The sequence below is a fragment of the Quercus robur genome, chromosome 4 (genome assembly GCF_932294415.1).
Source record: "Quercus robur chromosome 4, dhQueRobu3.1, whole genome shotgun sequence".
NCBI lineage: Eukaryota > Viridiplantae > Streptophyta > Magnoliopsida > Fagales > Fagaceae > Quercus > Quercus robur.
In genome coordinates, this window is record NC_065537.1 from 6,469,923 (window position 1) to 6,494,355 (window position 24,433).

At 31.2% G+C, this 24,433-nt stretch overlaps 4 protein-coding genes across 28 annotated transcripts in view; 1 reads left to right on the forward strand and 3 right to left on the reverse strand.

Annotated features, from left to right (window-relative positions):
• The window catches only part of LOC126720435 (uncharacterized), a 63,598-nt gene extending 39,930 nt beyond the window's left edge, over positions 1 to 23,668 (forward strand). The window contains exons 1-7 of one of the 4 annotated variants that reach the window (XM_050422949.1): positions 17,576 to 18,495; positions 18,572 to 18,722; positions 19,682 to 19,847; positions 19,949 to 20,032; positions 20,467 to 20,574; positions 22,379 to 22,648; positions 23,143 to 23,668. In XM_050422949.1, coding sequence (XP_050278906.1) covers positions 18,159 to 18,495; positions 18,572 to 18,722; positions 19,682 to 19,847; positions 19,949 to 20,032; positions 20,467 to 20,574; positions 22,379 to 22,648; positions 23,143 to 23,241 — 1,215 coding nt within the window. In that variant the 5' untranslated portion in view covers positions 17,576 to 18,158 and the 3' untranslated portion in view covers positions 23,242 to 23,668. Of the gene's footprint in view, positions 1 to 17,575; positions 18,496 to 18,571; positions 18,723 to 19,666; positions 19,848 to 19,948; positions 20,033 to 20,466; positions 20,575 to 22,378; positions 22,649 to 23,142 lie in introns of those variants that run through there. The other 3 variants (XM_050422946.1, XM_050422947.1, XM_050422948.1) reach the window with 3 other exon arrangements.
• LOC126720431 (disease resistance protein RUN1-like) overlaps positions 1 to 24,433 on the reverse strand; it is a 186,940-nt gene that overhangs the window by 22,674 nt on the left and 139,833 nt on the right. The window lies entirely within an intron of this gene.
• Positions 1 to 24,433, reverse strand: part of LOC126720428 (TMV resistance protein N-like) — a 128,669-nt gene that overhangs the window by 20,501 nt on the left and 83,735 nt on the right. The window contains exon 1 of one of the 4 annotated variants that reach the window (XM_050422909.1): positions 2,271 to 2,434. The exons of 2 other annotated variants lie outside the window; for them this stretch is intronic. In XM_050422909.1, coding sequence (XP_050278866.1) covers positions 2,271 to 2,398 — 128 coding nt within the window. In that variant the 5' untranslated portion in view covers positions 2,399 to 2,434. Of the gene's footprint in view, positions 1 to 2,270; positions 2,435 to 6,679; positions 6,753 to 24,433 lie in introns of those variants that run through there. One more of the 4 variants, XM_050422904.1, reaches the window with a different exon arrangement.
• On the reverse strand, positions 10,418 to 16,282 carry LOC126720439 (wall-associated receptor kinase-like 22). Its single transcript, XM_050422956.1, has 3 exons — positions 16,153 to 16,282; positions 10,977 to 11,636; positions 10,418 to 10,940 (listed from the first exon to the last, which is right to left on the reverse strand). Exons 2-3 carry the CDS (start codon positions 11,620 to 11,622, stop codon positions 10,528 to 10,530), a joined length of 1,059 nt encoding a protein of 352 aa, XP_050278913.1. The 5' UTR covers positions 11,623 to 11,636; positions 16,153 to 16,282; the 3' UTR covers positions 10,418 to 10,527.

The window sequence follows — 24,433 nt, forward strand, 5'->3', positions numbered from 1 at the left end:
TTCCATATTTTCACCAAACTCAGGAATTCTTTTTAAATTTGAGCAACCAAAATGAATAAGGATCTCAAGAGACTCCATTTCAAACTTGCTTGGAAGACTTTTGAGGTTTTTGCAACCTTTCAGACTAAGAAAAGAGAGTTTTTTACAAACTCCAATTGATGGGTGCAAAGAACGTAAATTTATACAATCCTCAAGAACCAATTTCTCAAGATTTGGGATTTTGTTGAAGTCAAGGGTTTCAATCAATTTCAGTGATTTCTTCAATTGAATGAATTTCAAACTATCAAAAGACTGTAAAAAATCAAAAAGGGAAAAAAAAAAAAATAGCTTCCATAAAAACTTACCATTTAATGAAACATAAAAATAAAGTTGTATAAGGTACCTAAATTACCTTTTGTTGGAAACTTGATGGAAAATATTTTGCAGGGTATCCACTCCAATCAAGAAATCTCAAGTCATTAGGAAGATATTTGGGCTCATGCAAAAGGTGAACACTATCAAGAATGAGCAATTTGAGATCATGAGCTTTTGAAAAGCATTCAGGATTCCAATATGCCTCTCTTTGTTTATGCAACTTTAAGACTATGCCTTGAATTGCCTTTGTTCCCTAATAATCATGAAGAGCCTCCCTAATAATCATGAAGAGCACATATTAGTTAATTACATAATGTAAGATTACTAATGCCACTCTAAGTTTACTTTTTTAAATAGAGTAAAACTTAGGTACAATACCTTAGTGCAATTCATTAGGTTCCCCCAATAAAATTCAAACCCATAGTTGAAATGAATTTAATTATCCTTGAAAATGGTAACATTGTGTTTTATTGTCAGTGCTATCAAGTGAATTTGATTTGGGAAAATAATATATTGAACCTAAAGTATTGTATCTAAGTTTTCACCTTGAATAATATAATAGGGTACATGCTCAAGTTTTCTAAATAACTGCTTACTGTATTTTTTGTTAGTACATTGTTAATGTCCTTAAACAACCATAGCTTTCCACGCTTTCCCGGCTCTTTAGGACACTCCTTATAAACTCTGTTCTTGCCCATTTCTTGAAGCAAATCATGCATCCGCAAGGTATGACCACCGAATTTAACAAGAGATTTATCAAAAAGAACCCCCAGTCCAACATCTGGAAAAAGATCAAGATAATCTAGTATTTCTACTACATCATTTTTCTCCTTATGATTAAAGAAACAAGCAATATTTAGGAATATTTCCTTCTCTGTTTCATGTAGTCCTTCAAAACTTATTCTAAGTACTTGGAGAATATCATTTTGAGGAAACTGTTTTAGCCTATTTAATGTACTTTTCCATTGATCGATATTTCTACCAAACAAAAACGAACCCAAAATCTCAATAGCTAAAGGAAGCCCATTCGCATAATATACAAAATATTTAGACAACTTTAGATAATCTTTGGGAGGATGATCTTTTTTAAAAGCTTTCAAACTCAGAAGATGAAGAGATTCATCATTAGTCAATCCATTAGACTCATATATTTCATCTACTCCTAGGGCCTCTAGCAAATGCTTATCTCTTGTTGTTATGATAACTCTACTACCTAAACCAAACCAAAAATGACTCCCTGCTAACTTGTTTAATTGATCTAATTGATCTACATCATCAAGAACGAGAAGAATTCTTTTATGACATAACCTATTCTTGATCACAAAAACTCCATCATTAACATCTTGTACACTCATATTTTCATTCAAAATTTGAAGAATGAGTTGTTGTTGTAATCGAACTAAACCATCTTTCTCACAAACTCCCCTAACATTAGCAAGAAAACAACAACCTTCAAACTTATTTGAAACCATACGAAAAACAACTCTAGCAAGAGTTGTTTTACCTATTCCTCCCATCCCCCAAATCCCTACCATGTGAACATCATTTGACCCTAAATCCAAACATGACTCCAATTTCTCCCCTAGAGAAATTATTCCTACTAGCTTTTCAATATTATCGGAGAATTCATAGCTTAATTTATGCCATAATTCCCCCACAATGTTCTGGATAATTTGTGACTCAGGCCTACAATGAAGAGATAAAAATATGTGGTTAGTGTAAACCACAATAAATATGTTTAAAAAAAGATAGAAAATCCAATTTTCTATTTTGTTGATTGAAAATTAATTGGCTCAAGAAAAAACTAGAAAGAATTACATACATGTATTTAGGTCTACATAAGGTTCAAAACAATGCTATATATGAGGTGGGTGTTATGTAAATATTTGAAAGAATGAAATGTCAAATTGGATTACCTATCTTGTACATGCCATCCTTTGAGATTAGCTACTTCTCTCAAAGCAATTCTCCATTCTTGCACCTTCTCTATGTAGTCCTTGAAATGTTCTTCATGTTTAGCAAAGGCTTGGGCAAAAGTACCCATTTGTTTTCGTACAATAGATGGATCCACATCATAAAAAATTGGAACAACCGTCATTTTCATCTCTTTTATGCACCCAATGATCTTTACAAGTTCATCCAAACACCATGTAGAAGATGCATAGTTTATTGAAAGAATGACAATTGCAAACCTTGATTTTTCTATTGCTTTCAAAAGCTCTGGTGAAATAGATTTTCCTATCTCAAGTTTTTCCTCATCTCTAAAGGTCAAAATGCCCCTTTGTTTTAAGGCGACATATAGATGGTCGGTAAATCTATTGCGTGTGTCCTCACCTCTAAAGCTAAGAAAGACATCATATTTCCATTGTGGTGTTGAAGAAGAAAATGATGACGAAGATGAGGCAGTTTGAGTGCTAATGGCAGCCATTAGAAATATATTGGCAAATCTTGAACTGCAATAAAGATTAAGAAAAAAGTACATTTAATTAAATTTAAAAGAGAAATTAAAAGGAAAAAAAAAAAAAAAAACTAGAAGAAGAGAACAATTTGATGTGGAGGAATACATCCTCTATTTTCAATCAAGTCAACAACTCTTTTTTCTTTTTTAAACAAAGTAGGCATGCTAGTGCCTTTTACATCCAAGGATCGACGTTGGAAACTTAAAATTATATAACTGCATTTATCACTACAAAATAAACTTTGTGCTTTTAATAAAAATTTTCTAAGTAGCAAACCTCTTGATCTTTATATTCAAGATGAACCCTTCCCCATGTCAATGCATGTACTCATTGCAATCCTCACACCATTGACCAATCACAGCTAAAATGATGCATCCTTTTAGTTTTCCCAAGAAGAATACTCCATCTTTTCCAAATTCTTGGGCCTCTAGTAGTCCCATAAGGTAGTCCTCTTTTTTAAAATCAATAAATAAATTTTTCAACTTTCCCTTTATTTTACCTTTTTAATTAAAGACAATGCATTATTCTCTCTAAAAACAAAAAAATACATAGCATTAAATGATTCACTAACATGCCAACAATTAACTGTAACATAATAATAAAAATATTAAGAGAAAAATGTTTGTAATTTAATATTCCGTATAAGAGTAGAATAAGTATAGACTCATTTTTATTGTGTTTTTTGTTACATCAAAGAAAAAATATAATACAAAACAAATGCCAATTGGGAAACACTAAATTAAAAAAAAAAATAATAATAATAATAATGAGGATATCAAACCAAATATAATATAAAGAAACTAATAGTTATGGATATACTAACTTAAGGGTAGCAAAATTAAATGAAAAAAAAAAAAACTACAATGCATATTTAATGCAATAAAATAATCATCAAGTTTTGGAAAACAATAGGTTGCCTATGGAGAGAGAGAGAGAGAGAGAGATGGTAAAGAAAAAAAAAATCAAATGTCAATTAGTAACTATTAATTGGAAAACAAAGAGGTTGTAAGGAGAAGTAAAAATAAAAAATAAATATGACCAATATGAAGAACATTAAAAACTTTACAGTGTAATAAAATCAACTGTTACATTCACTAAAAAAATTGAATCAATAATCAATAATTAAACACAATCATAGCAATATATTTATACTTAAAACTAATCAAACTCTAATTCATAACTAAAAGGAGATTTTCTCATGTAATAATAGAAATTACATAAGAAATGAAATTATGATAATAGTAAAAAAAGTTATAAATGAAATTATGAAAAAAAGTGATAAAACTAATTAGCTACTATCATTATGAAGTTGTAGTTTATGATTTTGCACATCTAAAGAAGTGGAATATATAGAGTTTACTTAAGGTATATGTAAAGATTGACATTAAAAAAAAGATATGTAAAGGTTAAAAAAATGTATATTCTATAAATAAATAAAAAGGTATATGTAAGGTTTTTATTAACTTAGAAGAAAATGAAAAATCAATTATTAATAATAGCAACAACAACAACAACAACAACAACAACAATAATAATAATATAGAGGTAATTACATTCCTCTTTCTCGAGGTTTGAAGAAATGACACTCTACCTCAAACTTGGAAGGAAAAAATATTTTCACCCTTTACATTTGTTTGACCAAACTTTGTCAAATTAATTTTAAAATATTGTGTACTAACTTGCATGTGCTTAAGGTAGGTTCCAAAATTAACCTTAATTTTAAAATTAAATTCTCTTATTTTAAAATTTTAAATTAAAGTGTATTTCAAAATATTAAGTAATGTCTTTTCCTTTTTTCTTTTTTTTTTCCTTTTCTTTTCCCAATGAGTTATGGAGAGATTTGTCATTTCAAATGTTTTGGTATTTTATAAATTGTATTTTAATTCTAAAATTATGAGTAATGTCTTTACTAAACATGATTAAACATTTATAAACAGATTCTTAAATAAAGTTAAAATATTTTGGTATTAATATAAACAGAATGGGAGAGTGTTATTACTTATCACCTCAAATATATTTAATAAGATCACCCTAAAAAACGATTATCTCGCGCAATGCACGGGTCTGTGACTAGTAAGTAATAATAGTCACTAGAGATTAACCGTGAATGGATGACATTATCTCTTACTAGAATCATACCTATTCCCCTGTATAACAAATAAATGTATATGCATCAAGTAATTTCATTCAGTATTCTTTTGTCAGAGTTGATCTCACTAAGATCTTAAGTGAAAATTTATTCATTGGCTTGTTACATAGGATGATTTGGTGTTTCGCAATGGACGTTGAAGTATTATAAAGATTATAAAATTAAAGTATTATTAATAAATAAAATGTCAAACCAATTAATTCGTTTAAAACAGTTGGTATATAAGGAGAAATTCAAATATAAAACTAAAGGGAAAAAATGCAAAGACCCATAAACAACTTTTATGTTCTTCCACCTTTCCTCTGCTTTATCATCATCCAAGTGGAAATTGAACCCAAACTAAAATATTTATAATAAAAATAAATAAACAAACAAACAGAGAATTCACAAGCATTACATAAAAGAAGGGAGAGGACCTTGAGGATGTGGATCACGTTGTCAAGGAGAAGAGAGGCTCGAATGATTCCTCAGAAAAAAGGTGTGTGCTTAGTTTGAAGAAAACTATTTAGCGAGAAAAGCTCTCTTGAGGAGGAAAATTATACTTGAATTGAGGAAAAGAGGTAGCTGTAGAAAAGTATGTCTGAAATTACAGTAGAAGAGTAATGTAAAACTCAAGAACCTCCTGAAACAACACCAGATTCAATGTCCATTCACATCCTCTGCCTTGGCCATTTTTTTCCTGAAACCAACTACTGTTTTTATTCATTATGTTATGTATACATGTGTGAGTAAAGTCTCACATTGAATAATAATAACAAGAGCAAATAATTAATACAACATAGTTAGGTCCAAATTCATAAGTTTATGCTTTTGGATTAAATGGTATCCCAACACATTTCAATTAGAGTCTCCAAGGTGTTATGTTTTGTATTGCTTCTTAACTTTTAAGATTGGGCATTGGGTATTGGAAGCAAAGAGACATAGTCACATGCAAGCATGCACATATATTATAAGGGATTTCTCTCTAAACAGCCTGATTGTGCTTTCACAAATTGAAGATGCCAAGAACCGTTTTGCAGTATTTATGATATCATCAGATTGAAAATGTACTCTTAAAATTAGTGGATTTCTATTGTGTTATAAAAAAATTATGTCTTTGCTAATGGATTAGCACCATGAGCTATGCCTATAAAGGGCTTTCTAAGTTCACTAGTGATTTTGCTTAGTACTTGCCCAAGATCATTTTGCCCATGGTGTGCATAAACAGAAGGAGAGTATGCTAAATTAAAACTATAGTAATACATGGGTTAGGCCTGGCAAAATTGGATTCTTGGCCCATCAATCAAACTATCAAATAGTTGGGTCTAGGTCCATGGTGTGAAGAAATGAATAAACCCATGAACTAAATTGTTTGTGGAAGTAGGCAGAAAGTCGGAAAACAAATCGACCAGGTCTAGACATTATATGCATTGGGTTAAATTTAATGCATATAAGCAAACAATTATTTTTACTAATGGCAGTATTCTAGAGACTTCTGAATGCAAAGCACTGCAGTCCAAAAGGTTTGGTTGTGCATCAGAGAGTTGCATCAACAAGAAGGAAGTTTTAAGCTCCTACTCATGGGTTCAGCCAGACAAACTCAATTCCTAAAATATATTCTTTGTATTATTTAAAAATATAAATGCTCTGAGAGAATAACAATGATTCATATGAATAAACATTTTTTTTTTTTACAGTGACCAAAAGGAACAAAAACAACACTAGAATGATAACCTACAGAATTGAGGACTTGCAGCAATGGTGGTAATGCTCAAAAGCTGCTTGAAACAACTTGGCCTTCAAACCTTTTCTTTTTCCCTTACTATCTCAGACTGATTATTCTTCAAACAACTGGCAAAACAACAAATGAAAATTATTTTTAACTCAAAAGTAAGACTGGAAGTTATCAAATTTATTTTATAAAAAAATAAAAGGAAAGAAAAAGACCCAAGAAAATTTTTATTCTTTCGGTGAAACAGGGTAGGTATGCATCTTCTAGGAATAAAGCAGTGGAAATGAGAGCTGGGAGAAAAGAACATTCATAAAAAGCCTCTTTTTGACATCAATTATACAACGTATTTTTACCAATTCAAACTAACAACTATGGCTCTTTATCAATTATAATTTTTATATAGAAATAGAATTGAAAGTTTGGAATTATATTGAGTAAAAAAAAATTAATTAAAAAAAAAAAAAACTTCTCTCTAAAAATTATGATTTCCACACAAAAATCAAGAAAGAATCTACTGCTACCTAAACACTTTTTTATTTTTTAAGGGAAACATTTTGTATTTTGACAATCTCACAACTTCTACAAGAGGAAAAATTCAGATAGAAAATGGGAAAACACAAAAAACCCAGAAATAAATTTTACTTTTCTCCCTCTTTTCCACTGTTTGCCCATCACTCAAACAGAAATTGCACACAAACCAAATATAAATTTAATAAAAAAAGAACACATAATTCATAGAGAGTATTGAATAAGAGAAGAGAGAGGACCTTGAGGATGCGGATACATCACGTTGTCAAGGTCGATGAGAGAGAGAGAGAGAGAGAAGCTACCAGTACCCAAACACTATTTTTTATTTTGTTTCACTTTTCACATAATAATAGTATTAAAAGTGAAAAATAATTTATTTGACAATCACAACTTCTACAAGAGGAGAAATTCAGATATAGAACAGGAAAACGCAAAAAACCCAGGTATATAAATTTAACGTTTCTCCCCTTTTCCACTGTTTCCCATCATTCAAACAGAAATTGAACAAAAAACAAATATAAATTGTGGAGAGTATTAAAATAAAAACAGAGAATTCACAGAGAGTAATGAATAAGAGAAGAGAGAGGACCTTGAGGATGCGGATGGATCACGTTGTCAAGGTCGATGAGAGAGAGAGAGAGAGAGAGAGAGAGAGAGAGAGAGAGAGAGAGAGAGAGAGAGTCGATTGAAGAGGAAAACTCAAACCCAACACCCAAATAGAAACGGATTCCCTGTTACATTTATGTATAATTTTTAATAATAAAAAAATTCCCTTCATCACTTCTTTTAGCATTATATATTGTGGGAACAATTGAAGAAAAGAAAGTAAAATATAAAAGTGCGCTTTAAATACAGCAGAGAGAGAGTTCTTAGTCTTACAACAATAGATTGGAACTTTACATAAGAATTCCTTTCTGAACGAAATTGAAGCATCTGGTGTTAGAAATTGGAACGTTATGCATGTTGGATTACTCTCTACAATTTTCTTACCTTTTTGATCAATCAACAATTGATTTAAGGTCCCTAGATGTCTTTTATTGACACTTCAATGGCATACTCAAATGATAATATGCTTGCCATACATATTCCATGCTTACTTCACTTCCTATCTTGCAGGTGATCTGCTCATCCTTAAACAGAATGAATTGCACCGGATCACGCTTCCATTTATGATTAACTGCTCCTTTCTAGGAAAGTATACCACAATCTAGATTTGGTGGTGATCTTCAACATGATGTCCAGAAAGGGGATACAGTGATTAATGCCACTTGTGGCAATGGTTATGATACTTTAGCAATGGTCATTATACTTGCTGATGAATTAGCCAGGGTTGTGTTTATGCAATGGATATTCAGAATGATGCTTTAGAGAATACTTCTTCCTTGCTAGAAGAGTTGCTCAATCCAAACAATGTGCCCTTTTCTGACGGTTCCATTTATTTGTTCAACTTTATCTGCTAAGAAAAGCAGAAACTGTACAGTTGTTATTTTTGGGATGTTGCCTACTAATTTTGGATAATGAAGCTTCTAAAGTAATCGATTTTCGTTTTTAACATATATGGATCTTTAGTTCTAAACTAAATTCCTTTTAGTTTTCTTTTCTTTGATACCAGGTCCAGAAGGTACAAAACACAGGAAGTCTTTAGCTAATACAGCTTTTACAAAAGATTTGGTCCAACCAAAGAGAATGTATGGGGGATTTGATGCACGTCTTTGCTTTTGAGGTAATTCGAACAACAAGTTGAGTTATAAAAGTTCTATTTGTTCTATTATAGATCAAGTAAATCAATTCTAAATAAGATTTGTACATGTGCAATTTGTCTACTATACGCAGAGGTGGATCTCTTTTCCATAATATCCTTCTTATCTGCACAATTTTTTTCTACATTACCTTCTTCATTTCTTTCTTCAAGTATACAGTACAAAATTTTCATGTTGTCAGAGCTATAAGCAAATCAATCATGGCGTCAAATTGATCATTTTCCACCACCAATACCTTCTTAACATCTTCAGTAAATCTGACACAGTAAGCTCCACTTTTATTGCTTTCTAAAGTCTCAAATCTAATGTTAGTGAAACTTGATAACTACATCCTTCAGAAGCATCAAATCGCAACCATACAAAAGAATATCATGTCAATGAATTTTACTTGTAAGAAATTTCATTGCTTATGGTTGCCCAAGAGCGAGAGCACATAACCACACAGCCTAACTCTTGGAGGAAGGTATAGCCACTTATTTCCAAACAAACTTAGAAGTAAGATTTTATGCGGGGTGGTTGAAGCATAGTGGCAGAGTTATGTCATGTGCAGTGGATTAAGTCCAAACCTTTCGAGAGGCTATCTCTTCATCAACCATAACTTCTGAAGGTCAATGCAATAGACTATGCTCTACCTCCTATTTATGTTTCCAAAATTAATTTTGATGAGCTTACTGATAAACGGGGATGCTACTGAGTTATGGTGTGGTAATTATAGATACTGCAGGTGCAATCATTGCTGATTGGTGTGACCTAAGGGCTAAGGCATATGGATGCAGACAAAGGATAGCTTCAATCAATGGAGCCTTGTTTATCTTTTGTTAGCCATCTGGTGGATGACTTAAAAAACAAAGTTGCAAAAGTTAGGTGTTCAGTTAGATGGTCACCTAAGTGTTGCAATAGGGATGTGCTCATATGTTAGCTTTAGATGCAAACAAATGCCACACAACTAGGATTTGGCTGGAGGATACTCCTCCATGTTTCCAAAATTAATAGTGAATTGCTTGCAATAAAATTACTCTCTTTCAACAAAAAAAAGGTTTTCCATCTTCTTGTCCCTAGTAGACAGAACTGCAGGCATGGTTTCAAAGTAATGTCAGACAGAGAAATGTAATCAAATCTTTTCCAGCGTGAGATCTCTTTAGAACATATTTTGAGTATTGAGTGTTGCATCGGTACAGTAGCAAGGGCATGTGAACTAGAATTGGGTCACATGCCAATGAAATTATTGACAGACGTATCAATTCAGGCACTAATCACAACAAATTAGGGAGATCACCAGCAAACATCACTATGTCTCCCAACAATGAATTACACGTGTCAAGAGTAGGAAAAAAAAATCCAGAAATGATCCATTTACCCTTTCCCCTACCATCTTTAATTATCATATTCTACAATTTCCTCAAACATTGGTTGTTTCTCTTCCATTTAAACCAATTTATACCCAAATAACAAATAATATGATAAAGTTAACTTTACAAGCTTAGTAGACAGTAAAAAGACTTGAAAATCCCATACACATTGGGCTTCTAATGCCAACAATGAAAACTAAGTTAATTTTACATAGACTTATGCTAATCGTGTTAGAGCTGAACCAGTTTCGTTACTTAGTTTTGAGTCTTTTGACATCACAAGTTGTAGTATCCGCCTAAGCTCTATCGTAACTTCTCTCATGTTTGGTCTTTCATCTCCCTTATTCTTGACGCATCTCAATGCAAGCTCTACAAATGCTTGAATATCTTCATTGCTTCCTTGGCCTAGCACCACATCAGCAACAATTTGGAATATGCGGTTCTCTTCCATTGACAAAACAAAGTAATCTACCAAATTGTTATGCCTTAAGAACATTTCTGTGGGATAGTGACCTGTTAAGACTTCCACCAGTACAACCCCAAAGCTATAAACATCACACTTATCCGTGACCTGCAATGTCGCCTGATATTCAGGGTCTACATATCCGTAAGTTCCCCGAACTGAACTACCTTGAAAAAAGTCTTCTCCAAGTGGAACTGAACTACCTTGAAAAAAGTCTTCTCCAGGTGCAATTGAAACCGCAAAACCAAAATTTGATAGTTTAGCAGTCAAGAACTCATCCAAAAATATATTTGTTGATTTGACATCCAAATGAACTATTGGCCTTAACCTACCATAGTGCATGTAACAAAGAGCATAGGATGTCTCAGTGGCTATTCTTACACGGTCAAGCCAAGAGATCCGGCAATTAATCTTGTTGCGTTGACCATGGAGCTGATCAAAGAGAGTGCCATTGGGGATGAACTCTAGAACCAACATGGGAATTTCAGTTTCTAGGCAACAACCATAGTGCCTCACAACATTCTTGTGGCTGATCAATTGTTTTATTGTGACTTGTTGTAAGAAGAAATCTACCATCGTCTCAGTGGAACAAAATGTTCGAGGGCCTTTCACTTTAATAGCTACTTCCCTCTCATCTAGTATTCCTTTGTAGATTGTTGCGATATCAGAGCCGAGGATTAGATTAGGATCATAGTTATTAGTAGCTTGTTGGATTTCCTTGGCAGAGAAAATCTTGATTGGCTCTGTATCTCTACCTTGGTTGCAAGTGATTTGCTTCTCTAGTAACATTGCTCCGTTCTGGATGAAGTATTCTTCTTTGGCCTTAAATACATGCCTTGCTTTCTCCATCCTGATACTCTTCTCTGCCAACATATAGCATTATTAAACAAGTGAATATCACTTCGTATATAGTTCTTTTCTACCAACAGCTAACAATATGACAAATTAAGGGGTAGGTAATCTCCAAAATAAGTTTGAGGGGGAAAAAACTAGACATGGAAAAACGGGCGAGTCGGGTCGGGTTGGGTCAATTGGGTTGCGGGTCAAAAACAAGTTATTTTAAGTGGGTTAAAAACAAGTTAGGGTCAATCGGGTTGCAGGACGGGTCGGGTTGATTCGAATTTTTCACATGAATTTGTTTTTATAAAGAAAACAACATGTATTTGCCATTTAGAAAGTCATGCAACAAATTACTTGATGTAAAATGCATTATATGTAAATAACTGTTATGGGTTAACAATTTTTTTTTTTTTAATTCAAAAGTAAGATTGGATGTTATCAGATTTATTTATGAAAAAAAAAAAAAGAAAGAACAAACATCCAAGAAAATTTTTATTCTTTCGGTGAAATGAAGTAGGTATGCAAGTAACCATCTCTTTCTTCTTGGCATCTTCTAGGAAAAACCACAAAAAATGACAGCTAAGAGAAAAGAACATTCATAGAAAACCTCTTTTTGACATCAAATATACAATGTATTTACCAATTCAAACTAACAATTATGCCTCTTTATCAATTATAATTTTTATGTAGAAACAAAATTGAAAGTTTGGAATTTTAGTAATAAGTTTATGATTCTGAATCCTCCAATTCTTCAACTGTTATCATTAGTTGATTTCTCAATCTTTAGAGCTAAACTTCTAGATTATGAATTAAAAAGTGAACACATAGGATTGTATTGGATTTAGTTCTTTTCAAAGTATGTACACAACTGCATTAATCTTTGACCTTTTGTACAAATGCCAAACCAGGTATGTACACAGCAAATAGACTCTTGACTTTGCTTTTTTGGTTTCTTTAAACGTGTTACGTTACATGGGATGAACTTAATTAGTGTTATATTAACAAAATAAAAGAGAAGGAAGAGAAAGTTCGCAATAACCAGTATACCCTTTCAAAAATAACAACTCTGCATCTTTAACATGAATAATGGGATTATTAACAAAACAATTAGAGATAATGGGATTGCAGGATTCAGTAGTGGCTCCATGAATTTTTTTTAGAGTGTTCCTCAACAAGCATAAATTACACAATCTAATAAAAAAGAAAATTTGTATATTGACAACAACAACAATAAAAAAACATGCAAATATATAAAGTTTACAATTGTCTTCTACGTGGTTTTCTTATCAAATATTTGTCCATAATTCTAGCAAAAGAATAAATAATAAACTATAAGTTCATTTGAAATATTAATAAAATTATTAATTATTATTGTTTAGTTGTTTCATTAATTTATTTGTCTTTTATAAACTATAATTTGTTATATTGTTATTTCATTAATTATAAAATTATTAATTGTTGTTTAGCCTAACATAATTTAATTTGTTTGTCTTTTATAATGTATTGGTTAATTAAATTATTAATTATTGTTTATTAGTTGCTTCCCCCAATTAATTATTGGTTAATTAAATTATTGTTTATACTTATGTCTTAATTAAATTAATATTTATTTAATATTTTTATATTATAATATATTTCATTTAAAATATATTTTTGGTGAATTTCTTGCTCATTTGTGATATTTTCATCTAAATTTTGTGTTATATTTTTAACAAATTTATCCATTGATCCTTTTTGAGACTCAATTAGTTTTTCTTCTTTTTATCTTTTTAAAAATTTTTCATATCTAGATGCATATTTTCTAGTAGACATTTCTAATCGAACAATATATTTATAAAAACTAAAATAAAAAAATCACTTTCAAGTGTAGAGCAAATGAGAAATAAAACTTGATTTATATAAAAAAATATTGTTATAGTTTCACCAAACAATAACAAGTTTTTAGCGATCTTAACCTGCATAAATAAAGATTTATTCATTATATTACCAATAACTAAAATATATATATAAAAACACAAGATTAAAAAAAATAAAATTAAAAACAACACTATACAAGCCCAGCGCCCTAGCCCAGCCAAAAGGATGCCTGCCAAGATGGCACCCACAAAAAACATAAAACAAATCCTATTGCCAAAAGAAAAAAAGAAAAAAAAAAAAACCCAGGCTAAAAAAAAAAAAAAAAAAAGCTTGAAGGCCCAAACGTGGTGAAGCATCCAACTCACTGCCCAAAAAAAACTTAAGGACACGTTTGGTAGATTGTAATAGATACTGTAATGTAATAGATATTCCTATGGTATAACTATTCAGTTATTTGGTTATGTTTTTATTACAATGAATAGTTATTCCTTATGAATAGCTATTCTTCAAAATGAGGAATAACTATTCCTTATCAAAAGTACTGAATATCTATTCTTTCACCTTATGTAATAACTTTTTTTTAAAATTTATTAAAAAGTCATTAGTTGCCTCATCTTCAAAAGGAAAGAAAATAACTTTTCCTTGTTGTTAATTATTAACTCTATTTTGAACACCCTAAAATAAGTGTATTTTACAAAATTTGACTTAAAAATGATTTAATTACACATTCTTTTTATACTTTACTAAATTGTGGATACATATTCAGAATTTTATTCCTAAATGGTCACCAAACTAATGAATAGTAATACTTATTACATTCCAACTTAAGGTATTCATATGTAATAATCATTACAGTGTACCAAACGTGCTCAAAGTTTTTAACAAATCTAAAGAGTCTAGAGAAAGGTAGAAATCCAAGTACCTCAAAAGTCAAAAGTCAAAACCCATTCAGCGATTCTTCATTCTGTAGAATCAAAACCCAAACGCAGTAGCCAAAAAAAAAAAAAAAGATGAGATCGGAGGAAGCTTGGTCTAGGGCCGGCCCTGACAGTGGGAGTGGAGAGAAAGAATGAGAGATGCGGAGAGTAAGAGTTGAGAGAAAAAAGTAGAGCAAGAATGAGAAAAAGAAAGGTAAAATTTTTAGGAATTTGAGGTTTTTTTATTTGTTTTGACAACTTGTAATTGCGTAAATTGGGTTTTTTATTTTTATTTTTTAGAATTCATGGGTTTGCTACCATGTTGGGTTTGTTTTACCTTGTTTTTTTTTTTTTTTTTCTTTAGATTGGGTTTGTAATTTGTTGTTTAGGATTGATGTTGGGTTTTTTTTTTTTTTTCTTGGTGGGCTTGCTCTATTACAATTTTTTTTTTCTAGATTTTAGTTCAAAATTTTTTTTGGGCTTTTTTTTGCTTGAAAGTAGAACAAATAATTTTTTATTTTATTTTAAATTTGAGGGTATTTCTAATTTTGATTGAGGGTGTTCCTAATTTTTTTAAGGGTAAACAAATAAATTTTTTTTAATTATTATATATAGTTTTTTTTTTTTTTTTTTTTTTTTGTGTATTGTACGTGGTGTCGCCACTGGCAAGATTGGCTGTGAGACTTGATCTAACACGCAATTGAGATTATTAGGAGATATTAGATCATAAGGTTTAGCAATGTTCATGTACTAATAATCTATAGGAAAAAGGGAAAAAAAAGAAAAAAAGAAGTAATTTGGAGTCTTTCAAAAGAAAAAGAAACAGAATTGAAAGTTAGCAATTTTATTAAGGGTTTGTTATTTTGTTGAAAACTGAAAACTGAAAATATTGTAACAAAATAATTTTTAAATGGGTGAATAGAATCGTGAAACCTATTTTTAATATATATATATATATATATTTTTTTTTTTTTGAATAAAGTAGTTGTAGGTCTTGTGAACAGTATATGAACAGTGCATGAACAGTCACTTTGTTCCCTAAAGCTGAAATGCGTGCAGCAAAAAAAAAAAAGAAAAAAGAAAACACTGAAAACGCATACACAGGTTCGTTCGGATCCAGACACATAGTAACAGTTTGGATTGCGCATTTTGTGCGTCTGCGTTCAGTGTTTTGGGTTTTTTTTTTATTTATTTATTTATTCAGTGCATGAACAGTAAAATCACATGAATTTACTGTGCAGAGACAAAAATCACTATTCATACATTTAAAAATATTAAAAATGAGTCCTACGGTACTATTTATATATTTAAAAATTATTTTATTACAGTGTTTTCAGTTTTCAATTTTAATAAAAATAAGTTCAATTCAAACGGACCTATTTCCTAAGTCTTTCGAAAAACCTACTCTCTAAAAATTATGATTACCACACAGAAATCAAGAAAGAAGCTACAGGTACCCAAACACTATTTTATTTTATTTTATTTTTTTTTACTTTTCACATAATAATAGTATTAAAAGTGAAAAATAATTTATTTGACAATCACAACTTTTAGCTACAAGAGGAGAAATTCAGATATAGAATAGGAAAACGCAAAATACCCAGGTATAATGAAATTTAACGTTTCTCCCCTTTTTCACTATTTCCCATCATTCAAACAGAAATTGAACAAAAAACAAATATAAATTGTGGAGAGTATAAAAATAAAATATATAAAAAGAAACAGAGAATTCACAGAGAGTAATGAATAAGAGAAGAGACAGGACCTTGAGGATGCGGATGGATCACGTTGTCAAGGTCGATGAGTTGAAGAGAGAGACACAGAGAGAAACAGTCGATTGAAGAGAAAAACTATGGTGGGATTATTTAAGCAATTGTGGACAGTAGAGAAATGTTGATATAATTGTAGGAGTGGCGTTGGTAGAAAGATATATTATTATTATTTAAGCAAAGCTGAAACGTTTGACAATTCAACTATCCAACAAGTGTACTGGACTTTTGTTTAAAGAAAAGAAAAAAAAGAATGGGTAAAAGAGAAGATATATATATATATATATATATATATATAAATAGAATTCTTTGTTTAATTACCTCCTCTTTTTTTTTTTTTTTAAGAAAAGTTTAATTAGCTCTCTTAATTTAGGTTATAGACACAATATTTTCACAGAAATTTTATAATAAAATTTATATGACAAGTTGTTAATAGTAGATAAAAAAAATGATAATCTCACTAATAAGTCTAGATGGGAACTAATAATAATTTACTGTCCAAATTTTATTATAAAAATATTGTGTCAATAGCACTATTTTTTTCTAAAGAAATATAGCACACTAATTTAAAAAATTTAAAAATACAATTAAATGTCACAATATTTTTATAATAATTTTTTTAGTTGTAATCAATTTTAAATATTTTATTATTTATTTTATTTTGACATATAAAAACAACTCAACTATCAACTGTATTGAAAATTTTGCCAAAACTTGTTGTATTTTAACACGATTGTAATTTTTATTTAGTAATTTTTTTTTGGGTAGAAAGTAATTTTCCTTTGATAGGCATGTATTGTGCTCAAACGACCTTTTATTTTTATTTTAATTTTTTTATCTTCACTTTTTTTCTCATCCACCTGTTTCTTCCCTATTCCCATCAAATATCTTTTTTTTCCCCTCCACTAACCATCTTGTCTCCTCTTCACCTAAAAAGCAGTTTTTCTTCTTTCACCCAAAAGACAAGAGGAAAGAGATATATTACACACACGCACAAAATGAGAGGAGAAGAAGCGACAGCAAAAGAAGCAGCAGCTCGCAGTAGAAGGAAAAGAAGCCCGCAGCAGCAGTGGGTTTATGTTAGAATTGAAAATTACACATTTGATTTAGAATTTTGCAGTCTATTTGGTTGGTTAGAATTCGGAAGAAACAAAAAGAAAGAAGAACCAGTATGGGACTCTTCTTTTGGGTTTCTTGAAATTGGTGACAGGTATTTTTTATTATATATATATATATATATATATATAGAGAGAGAGAGAGAGAGAGAGAGAGAGATCTGGTTATAGTGAAAAGAAAGTTTTATTTTATTTTTTTTGTGATTATAAGAGGAAAGGAGGGAATATTGGTGGGACCTTGATCCACCGAAATGTATTTTTTGGTCTTATCCATCTGTAACAGACGAGCAATATGCGTAATGCGTGTATGGGCCCATAGTATGGGATTGGAAAGTCAAGAGTGGGGACAGGAGTTCAGTGTGTGTGTGTTTTACCTTGTAGCAAAAAAAAACCAAAACTGCCTCTATATTTGCTAATCCAACATGGCAGATGACAACACACATTGCTAAAGTGACATCTAAAGATAGACTTGTTGATTACATAGCTGAAGATGCAAAAATAAACTTGGTTATTTTATACACTCACTTTCTCTCTCCTCTGTGAATGACCTCTTAATGGAGAAGTTTATGTACCTTTTTCATCTCTATGAAGTATATGTACTTTATACTTTCTTTGATTGGCTAAATTCGGGATTATAAAACAAAAAGTAACGCCCATGAATGATCATAAAAAAAATGTTTTTTTTTGAAAACAAAATATGGGAACTTAGGAAATAAGTTGAATTCCATAGCTTACTTCGGTTTCAGGAAAAAAAAGTTGGGACTTAGCAAACAAGTTTATCTTTATGGCTTATATCGGTCTTCATCATATGTAAGAGAAGCATGTATTGTACTAATATTGAAGTGATCATTTGTTTGTAGTAGCAGTAGTAGAAGTTCATAGGTATTATGGCCTACATTCCTCCACACAAGCGTCACTCATACGAAGCTGGTAGTAGTAGTGATAGGCATAATGGACCCTCACCAATCCCACAATCGCTTGTTCCTCAATTCAGGAGAAACCTTAATTTGAGGTTGCCACCCAAACCCTTTTCACAAAGAAGTGGAAAGATCGTTTATAAGTATGCAGAGCAGGCTATTTCCACACGGTTTCCCGTTGGTTTGGATCACAATCACCAGTTTCCATCTTCTGTACATGTTGACTCTGTTCCCTTGCAGCTTTTTGAGAGAACAACAGGAATAAATCCACTAGTTTTGTTCAACAACAACAACAACAATCATCCAGGTAAATGTTACTATTTTTCTGCTCTGATTTTTTTTGGTAACTAATTATTAATAATGGGTTTGTTGGTTTTGGTTAGTTGAGCAAGTGAGGAGTCCATGGGTGTATATAGCAGAAAATGTTGTGTCAGACTTGCTTTCTTCCTTCGAAAATGTCAAAAATGAAATCTTGGACTTGGAAGATGTCAAGCCAAAGTTGGTTGCTAGATTTGGAAAAATTCTTTTTCATGAGTAAGTCGTGCTTCTATTCTACTCTCTGAGTTGCTGTTTTTGGTTAGTAGTTTTTTTTTTTTTTTTTTTTTTTTTTTGGGACACCCTATGAAAATCTGATTCAGTATAATGAAAAAAATGTGAAATAATGAGGTTGGCACAAAGAAGTGAGTGAGATAAATCCAAAAGCATGAGTATTAGGATGACACTTATTTGTTATGCACTTTGCTACCTCAAAACTAAGCAAGGCATCCTGGCCTAGAGCTTTATCTCCTTGTATTTCCTTAAGCACATCTAGCACCTCTTCTTTCTTGAACTTCCTCTTATGAGGAGGCCTGTACTCTCTTTAAAAGAGTTGGCTTAGTTAAAAATTTCTGATGCAATGATAGTGATTTGTAAATGCCATTATTTAGTGGATGTATTTGCTAGCAGTTAGTGATTAATAGGTGTTTTGACTTCCTTTATTTGTTTTCTGGTTTGGTATTGGTAAGTGAACATAAGCACTAATGGGTCTTGAACCCATGAACTTGACCTTTCACCCGATTCTTAGGGCGAGAGCATTTAAGCCAGCACTCATTGGCAACTTCTCTAATAGATTTGATGCCCTAGATTTTGGCTAAGTAGCAATTTGAGCCCTTTGGTTTCAGCCTTCTACAAGAATCCATGTGCTTGCACAAATTAGTCCAATGTCACATCTGAGTGTCAATAGATTGACTGATCAAACGATTCATTTGTTTTGGCAACAACATCTGGATCATTTCATATCCCATTTAATAAATTGTACTAAATTGTTTGAAGTAATGAATGTATTAATATTGATGTTTTGTAACTTCGAAGATTTCACATATCAAATTTGTAATAAGAGAACCCTTTAATATACTTGGAAGAGTTAAGTAGCTACAACTTTCTCATGTAATTTCTCAAAAAAAAAAAAAAAAAAAAAAAAAAAAAAAAATCTCATGTAGGAGCCCTTCAATCAGCGAAGAAACTACAAGAGTAGGTTTGGCTGCAGAAACTACATTGAGTAAATTGAGGAGATCATTTTACACAAATATTCCTAGTTCATATATGGAAAACATTAAGGGAGAAGTTGCCCAAAAGATTAAAGTTGATTTTGAAGAGGAGAAAGATTTATACCATGTACAGGTATTTCTTTTGCTGAATACCTCTGCTTATTATATTCACAATTATGCCTTTTGATTTAGTTGGCCATTGACTTCCCCAATTTACTTTCTCATTTTGTATAGTTGTCTGATGCCACACTACCAGATTCAACTATTTCTTGCAAATGCAGTGTGATAAAAGAAGACAAAAGGCTTCAACTTTGTAAGGCAAGTTTTCTGCTTAATATTGATGCACATTGCATTCAAATCATGCTTAAGTCTGAACTTGTTACCCGGGTTGCTGATGATTTGTTTTCTTCCTGTTTTATTAATTTTACGTGACAAATAAATCAATTTAACATGAAAAAGTATAGAGTAAAAAAGATGATGAGGTTTAGTATCTCCTAGTTGCTGCCTTTATTTTCTTTTTTGGATAAATGGAATTTTTCTTACTATTTAAGGTTTGGGATTTGATTCATTATGGAGAGAGAGAGAGAGAGAGAGAGAGAGAGAGAGAGAGGGATTTGGGACTAGCATTGGTGAAAAAGAAAAAGAATCTCTGATTTTTTTTTTTTTCCTTTTTCTAGGTATATTTGACTTTCCTTCCAATTGTTTATTATGTGTGATTTGAGACTTATGTTCAAATGTCACTATTCTTGTAGATTGAACTACACCCATTGCGTCATATGGTTATAGACATATCGTGCCTTGATAAAAACTTAGACCTAAGGCTGATGCTATCCACCAAGAGGACCTTAACAGCTCTCACTGTAAGTTTCATGTCTATATTTGCTGTCATCTACGTTATTTTACATTATTTCACAAAAAAATTGGTCATTTTCATCCCAAAATCATTCCAAATCAACCTAGTCTTAAAGAAAACTACACAAGGAGAAATCTTTATGCTGGAGCTTTTATGCATCTGAATCCACCATTTCCGGAGGAGAAAATATGTGGTATAATTTTCAATTGTTATGCATAGACACGTGTCTCTTCAGGCAAGAAACTTACCAACATCCACCTGAGTTTCCAGCAAAAAGTTTCCTCTAGACGAACATGAATTTGGTATTTGCAAATAGAATAATGTTTCTTTAAATCAAGCTTTAGTCTTGACTTCTAAAAAAGTTTTTTTTTTTATGAGGTAACAGTTTTGGTCAGGAAATGGTTTCGCCTAACCTAAAGATTTAATTTTGACTCATTTTCTATTTGTTTATTTATTTACTAGGCTTTTAATCACAAGCTTTGCACGTGAGAAATTGAGCGTTTGATAGAAAAAAAATAATAATAGTTGTGTGTTCAAAAGCTTTATACAATTATATACGATGAAATAATTAGTAATAATCCTTCAAATTTTAACATTATTCAAAGTATGTAAAGAAACAAAGCAAATATATATATATATATATATATATATATATATACATACACACTAGGGAAAACAACAATAGACAAGATATAAGGATGGCACCTTTTCTTTTTCCTTGGACTTTTTGAGCAGAGGTGAAGCAAAACCTGGCCTAATTGTCTCCCAACCTTTATTTTACGGCAAACTAGAAGATGCTAGTAAGTAAGAGCAAGAGGTGTGCATTAAAAAAATCTAGTTAGAGTTAAAATTATATTGGTTGAGTTAATTGTATATAATTTTTACTACAAAATGGATTATTTATATTATAAATAAATTAAAAATAATAACTTCATTTTTATAAGTAATAAAAATAATAACTTCATATCTTATGAACTTATTTACAAACTAACACAATCCATTCTCAAGTCTGTATAAGTATAATTTTTTTTTTTATATAATTATATAAGTACACTTTTATACATATACACACATGAACATATAATATTATGTATACTTAAATCAATGATTGTACTCTCAAGTTTGTTCACAAACAGATTATTATGTTGGAGTTGACTTATTTAATAGTTAAGAGTACTTAAGCTTGAACTTGGTTCATTTACTAAATAAACAAACACAAACAAGATATTTCCCAAATCGAGCTCAAATTGTTTATAAATTATAAATAACTCGGTTCATCTACAGCCGTAGGACATGTGTGTGCATTCAAATGCCTATGTACACACGTGAAAATAAATAATAATAAAAAAACATATTTTTATCATGCTAAAGTTAGGTTTAGGTTAAAGTTTTATGGTCCTTATTGATAGAAAATTTAAGATTCATAATATTAATTTTTTCCCTCTACATATTTTAGTCGGAAGGATGAATAATTATCATCATCAATATATCAATATATATATATATATATATGATAAATTGTTACTAGAAGTGGGAGGGGGGGGGGGGGGGATTTGTACCTTAGTTCTCCTTATAAAGGAGACCAATCAATGGCACTAAGCTACAAGGATCCTGACATTATCATCTTCTTTTGTATGAAGCAATTGGACTAAAAAAGAAAAATAGAAGAAAAAAATAGAAAAAGAAAAAATTTGAAAACAGGGTTGGAATTGGACTAATCTTACCATATGGGATAGTTTTAGCATGGTATTTCTTTCTCCTGAGAGTCTAAGACTTAAATTTGTGACCAAACTAATTTATGTATTCTCCAGGATGATGAGATGCAAAGCATTAGAAGTCTTATTAATTCTGCAATTCTAGATCCAGATGTGAAGGGTGGGTTGAGATGGCCCTTCGGGAAGGCATCTTCTGGAGGTAGATATTGTGTGGTGGGGGTTTGGCACACAATAGCTAAAGATTATAAAAGTTCATCATTGAGCCTGAAAGTGAGACATGCTGATCGATATGATTTTAGAACTTCAATTGGGGAAGCTACAAGGGAGATAAATTTGAAGCTGAAAAACATTGTCTCATTATTACAAGTAAGTAACGTATATAACTGAGATGCTTATTATAAGTGAATAAGGAGCTTAGTCCATGAAATCTAATTGAGGAACAAATGTCTAACTAGATTTTGTTTTGTTACATTCTTTCCTGTAAGGACCATTCCATAACTTTACTTCAAATTAAATTTTGCCATCACATCATTAGATTATGTGTTCTATTTCATATGACTTAGATGTTATTTGCTATCAAATCCATAAATTCATACATTTAATGTTTTTGTGATCTAGTTAAGTTTACTAGCATTTTATAGGAGATCCTAAGTATTTTAGGTTTTATTTTCTTTAGTTCCAAGTTAGTGTTTTATCAGTTATTATCTTATTAGATTTTTAGTTTACTAGTCAAACTAGGAGTCTGACTTTAATATTGCTTATGCTTTACTACAGCATATAGATACAAATTGGGATGGGTATCTTTTTCTCTTTCCTTTATTTCTTCATTATGTGTTATGAACTCCTCTTTCAATTTTCAGGAACAGGAGGTTGAGGTTAGTTCGGTTGCCAAGATGCTTAAAGACCACTTGAAATTGATATGGGATCATTTCTTATGCTGTGAACATTTTTTGACATGAAATAGCAAAAAAGGTGGCGAAAAGATAAAAACAGAAGAGACGCCATACGGAAAATGGCGGTTTGAATATTTTTGATATGTTTATGGTGTATTTGCTTACATCTTATGGCAATTTGAAGGCAATGTGCATTGATTCAGGATTGTAGTTTTTAGTATAAGATGATACGTCATCTTGTATTGGTCAAAAAACTATTAAATCATAGGGTCTTGTTATCAATTATTATAAAAATCCAATAAACTTTGATAAAGAAAACGATTAAACCCACTTCCAAAGACACCAAACATAATCCAATTGCATTTTAAACATAATTAGTTGCATTAATCTATGGGAGAAAACATTGGTATACTTTTGCAAGCTAGAAAGTATTCCAACATGACATAGGTTGAGTCCAACTCTAAGTGACAAAATGAACCCTTGTTAGTAGGATTTCACACAATAACCTAGCTTGGTTCTACTCATTCAGTTTTTCAATCACCACTGCAGTCCAACAATCAATAGCAAAGACACATTCTAATCATGGTCAAAGCTACAAAATAGCATGCCCAAGTAAGGAGGTAAAACAAAAGAGCTTTATTAACAACATTACAACAAATAAGTCCTAACAAAATAAATTGTTGTTGCCACCCGACCTCCCAAATTCATTCCAAAGTGCTAAATCTACTGATTGATCAACCTAGAAAGTAACATTATCCTCCTTTCCATGCACTCTTTAAATTAAGATATGTTGTCCACCAATTCCAACCATAATGGAGATGAGATCTTTCATAGCAAACTAGATGTCATATTTGAAATCTACTTAAAATTCCCAACATTTCTACGAGATTATGAAAATTGAGACAATCTATTAGCAACAATTTAAAAAAGAAAGCAGAGGACCTTGAACCTACGACTATCGGCAAATTCAACTCCATTTCAAAACTTCCTGCTCTATGAAATTGTGGATGGCATAAGCATACGGTCATGCCTATATTGAAGTTTGAATTTTCAGAATTGGTGCTGACTAGTTACAGACCAAAAAAATAGTCCTGAGTCCACAAAGCTCCCACTTTCGTGGGGTCTAAAAGAGAAGATTGGTAGGCAGCTTTACTCCTAAATTTTTATTTTTATTTTTATTTATTTTTATTTTTTATTTTTTTTGGAGAGTCTGATTCCGGCCCCATAACTAGTAACAGACAAATGGACCAAAATCCTA

What these genes read in the sequence shown, in the direction of transcription:
- LOC126720439 (XM_050422956.1), bottom strand. Translation starts at nt 11,622, where the DNA reads ATGGAGAAAGCAAGGCATGTATTTAAGGCCAAAGAAGAATACTTCATC. An exon ending in TGGAGAAGACTTTTTTCAAG is followed by an intron (nt 10,941 to 10,976) that starts GTAGTTCAGTTC and finishes ACTTTTTTCAAG; the next exon opens with GTAGTTCAGTTCGGGGAACT.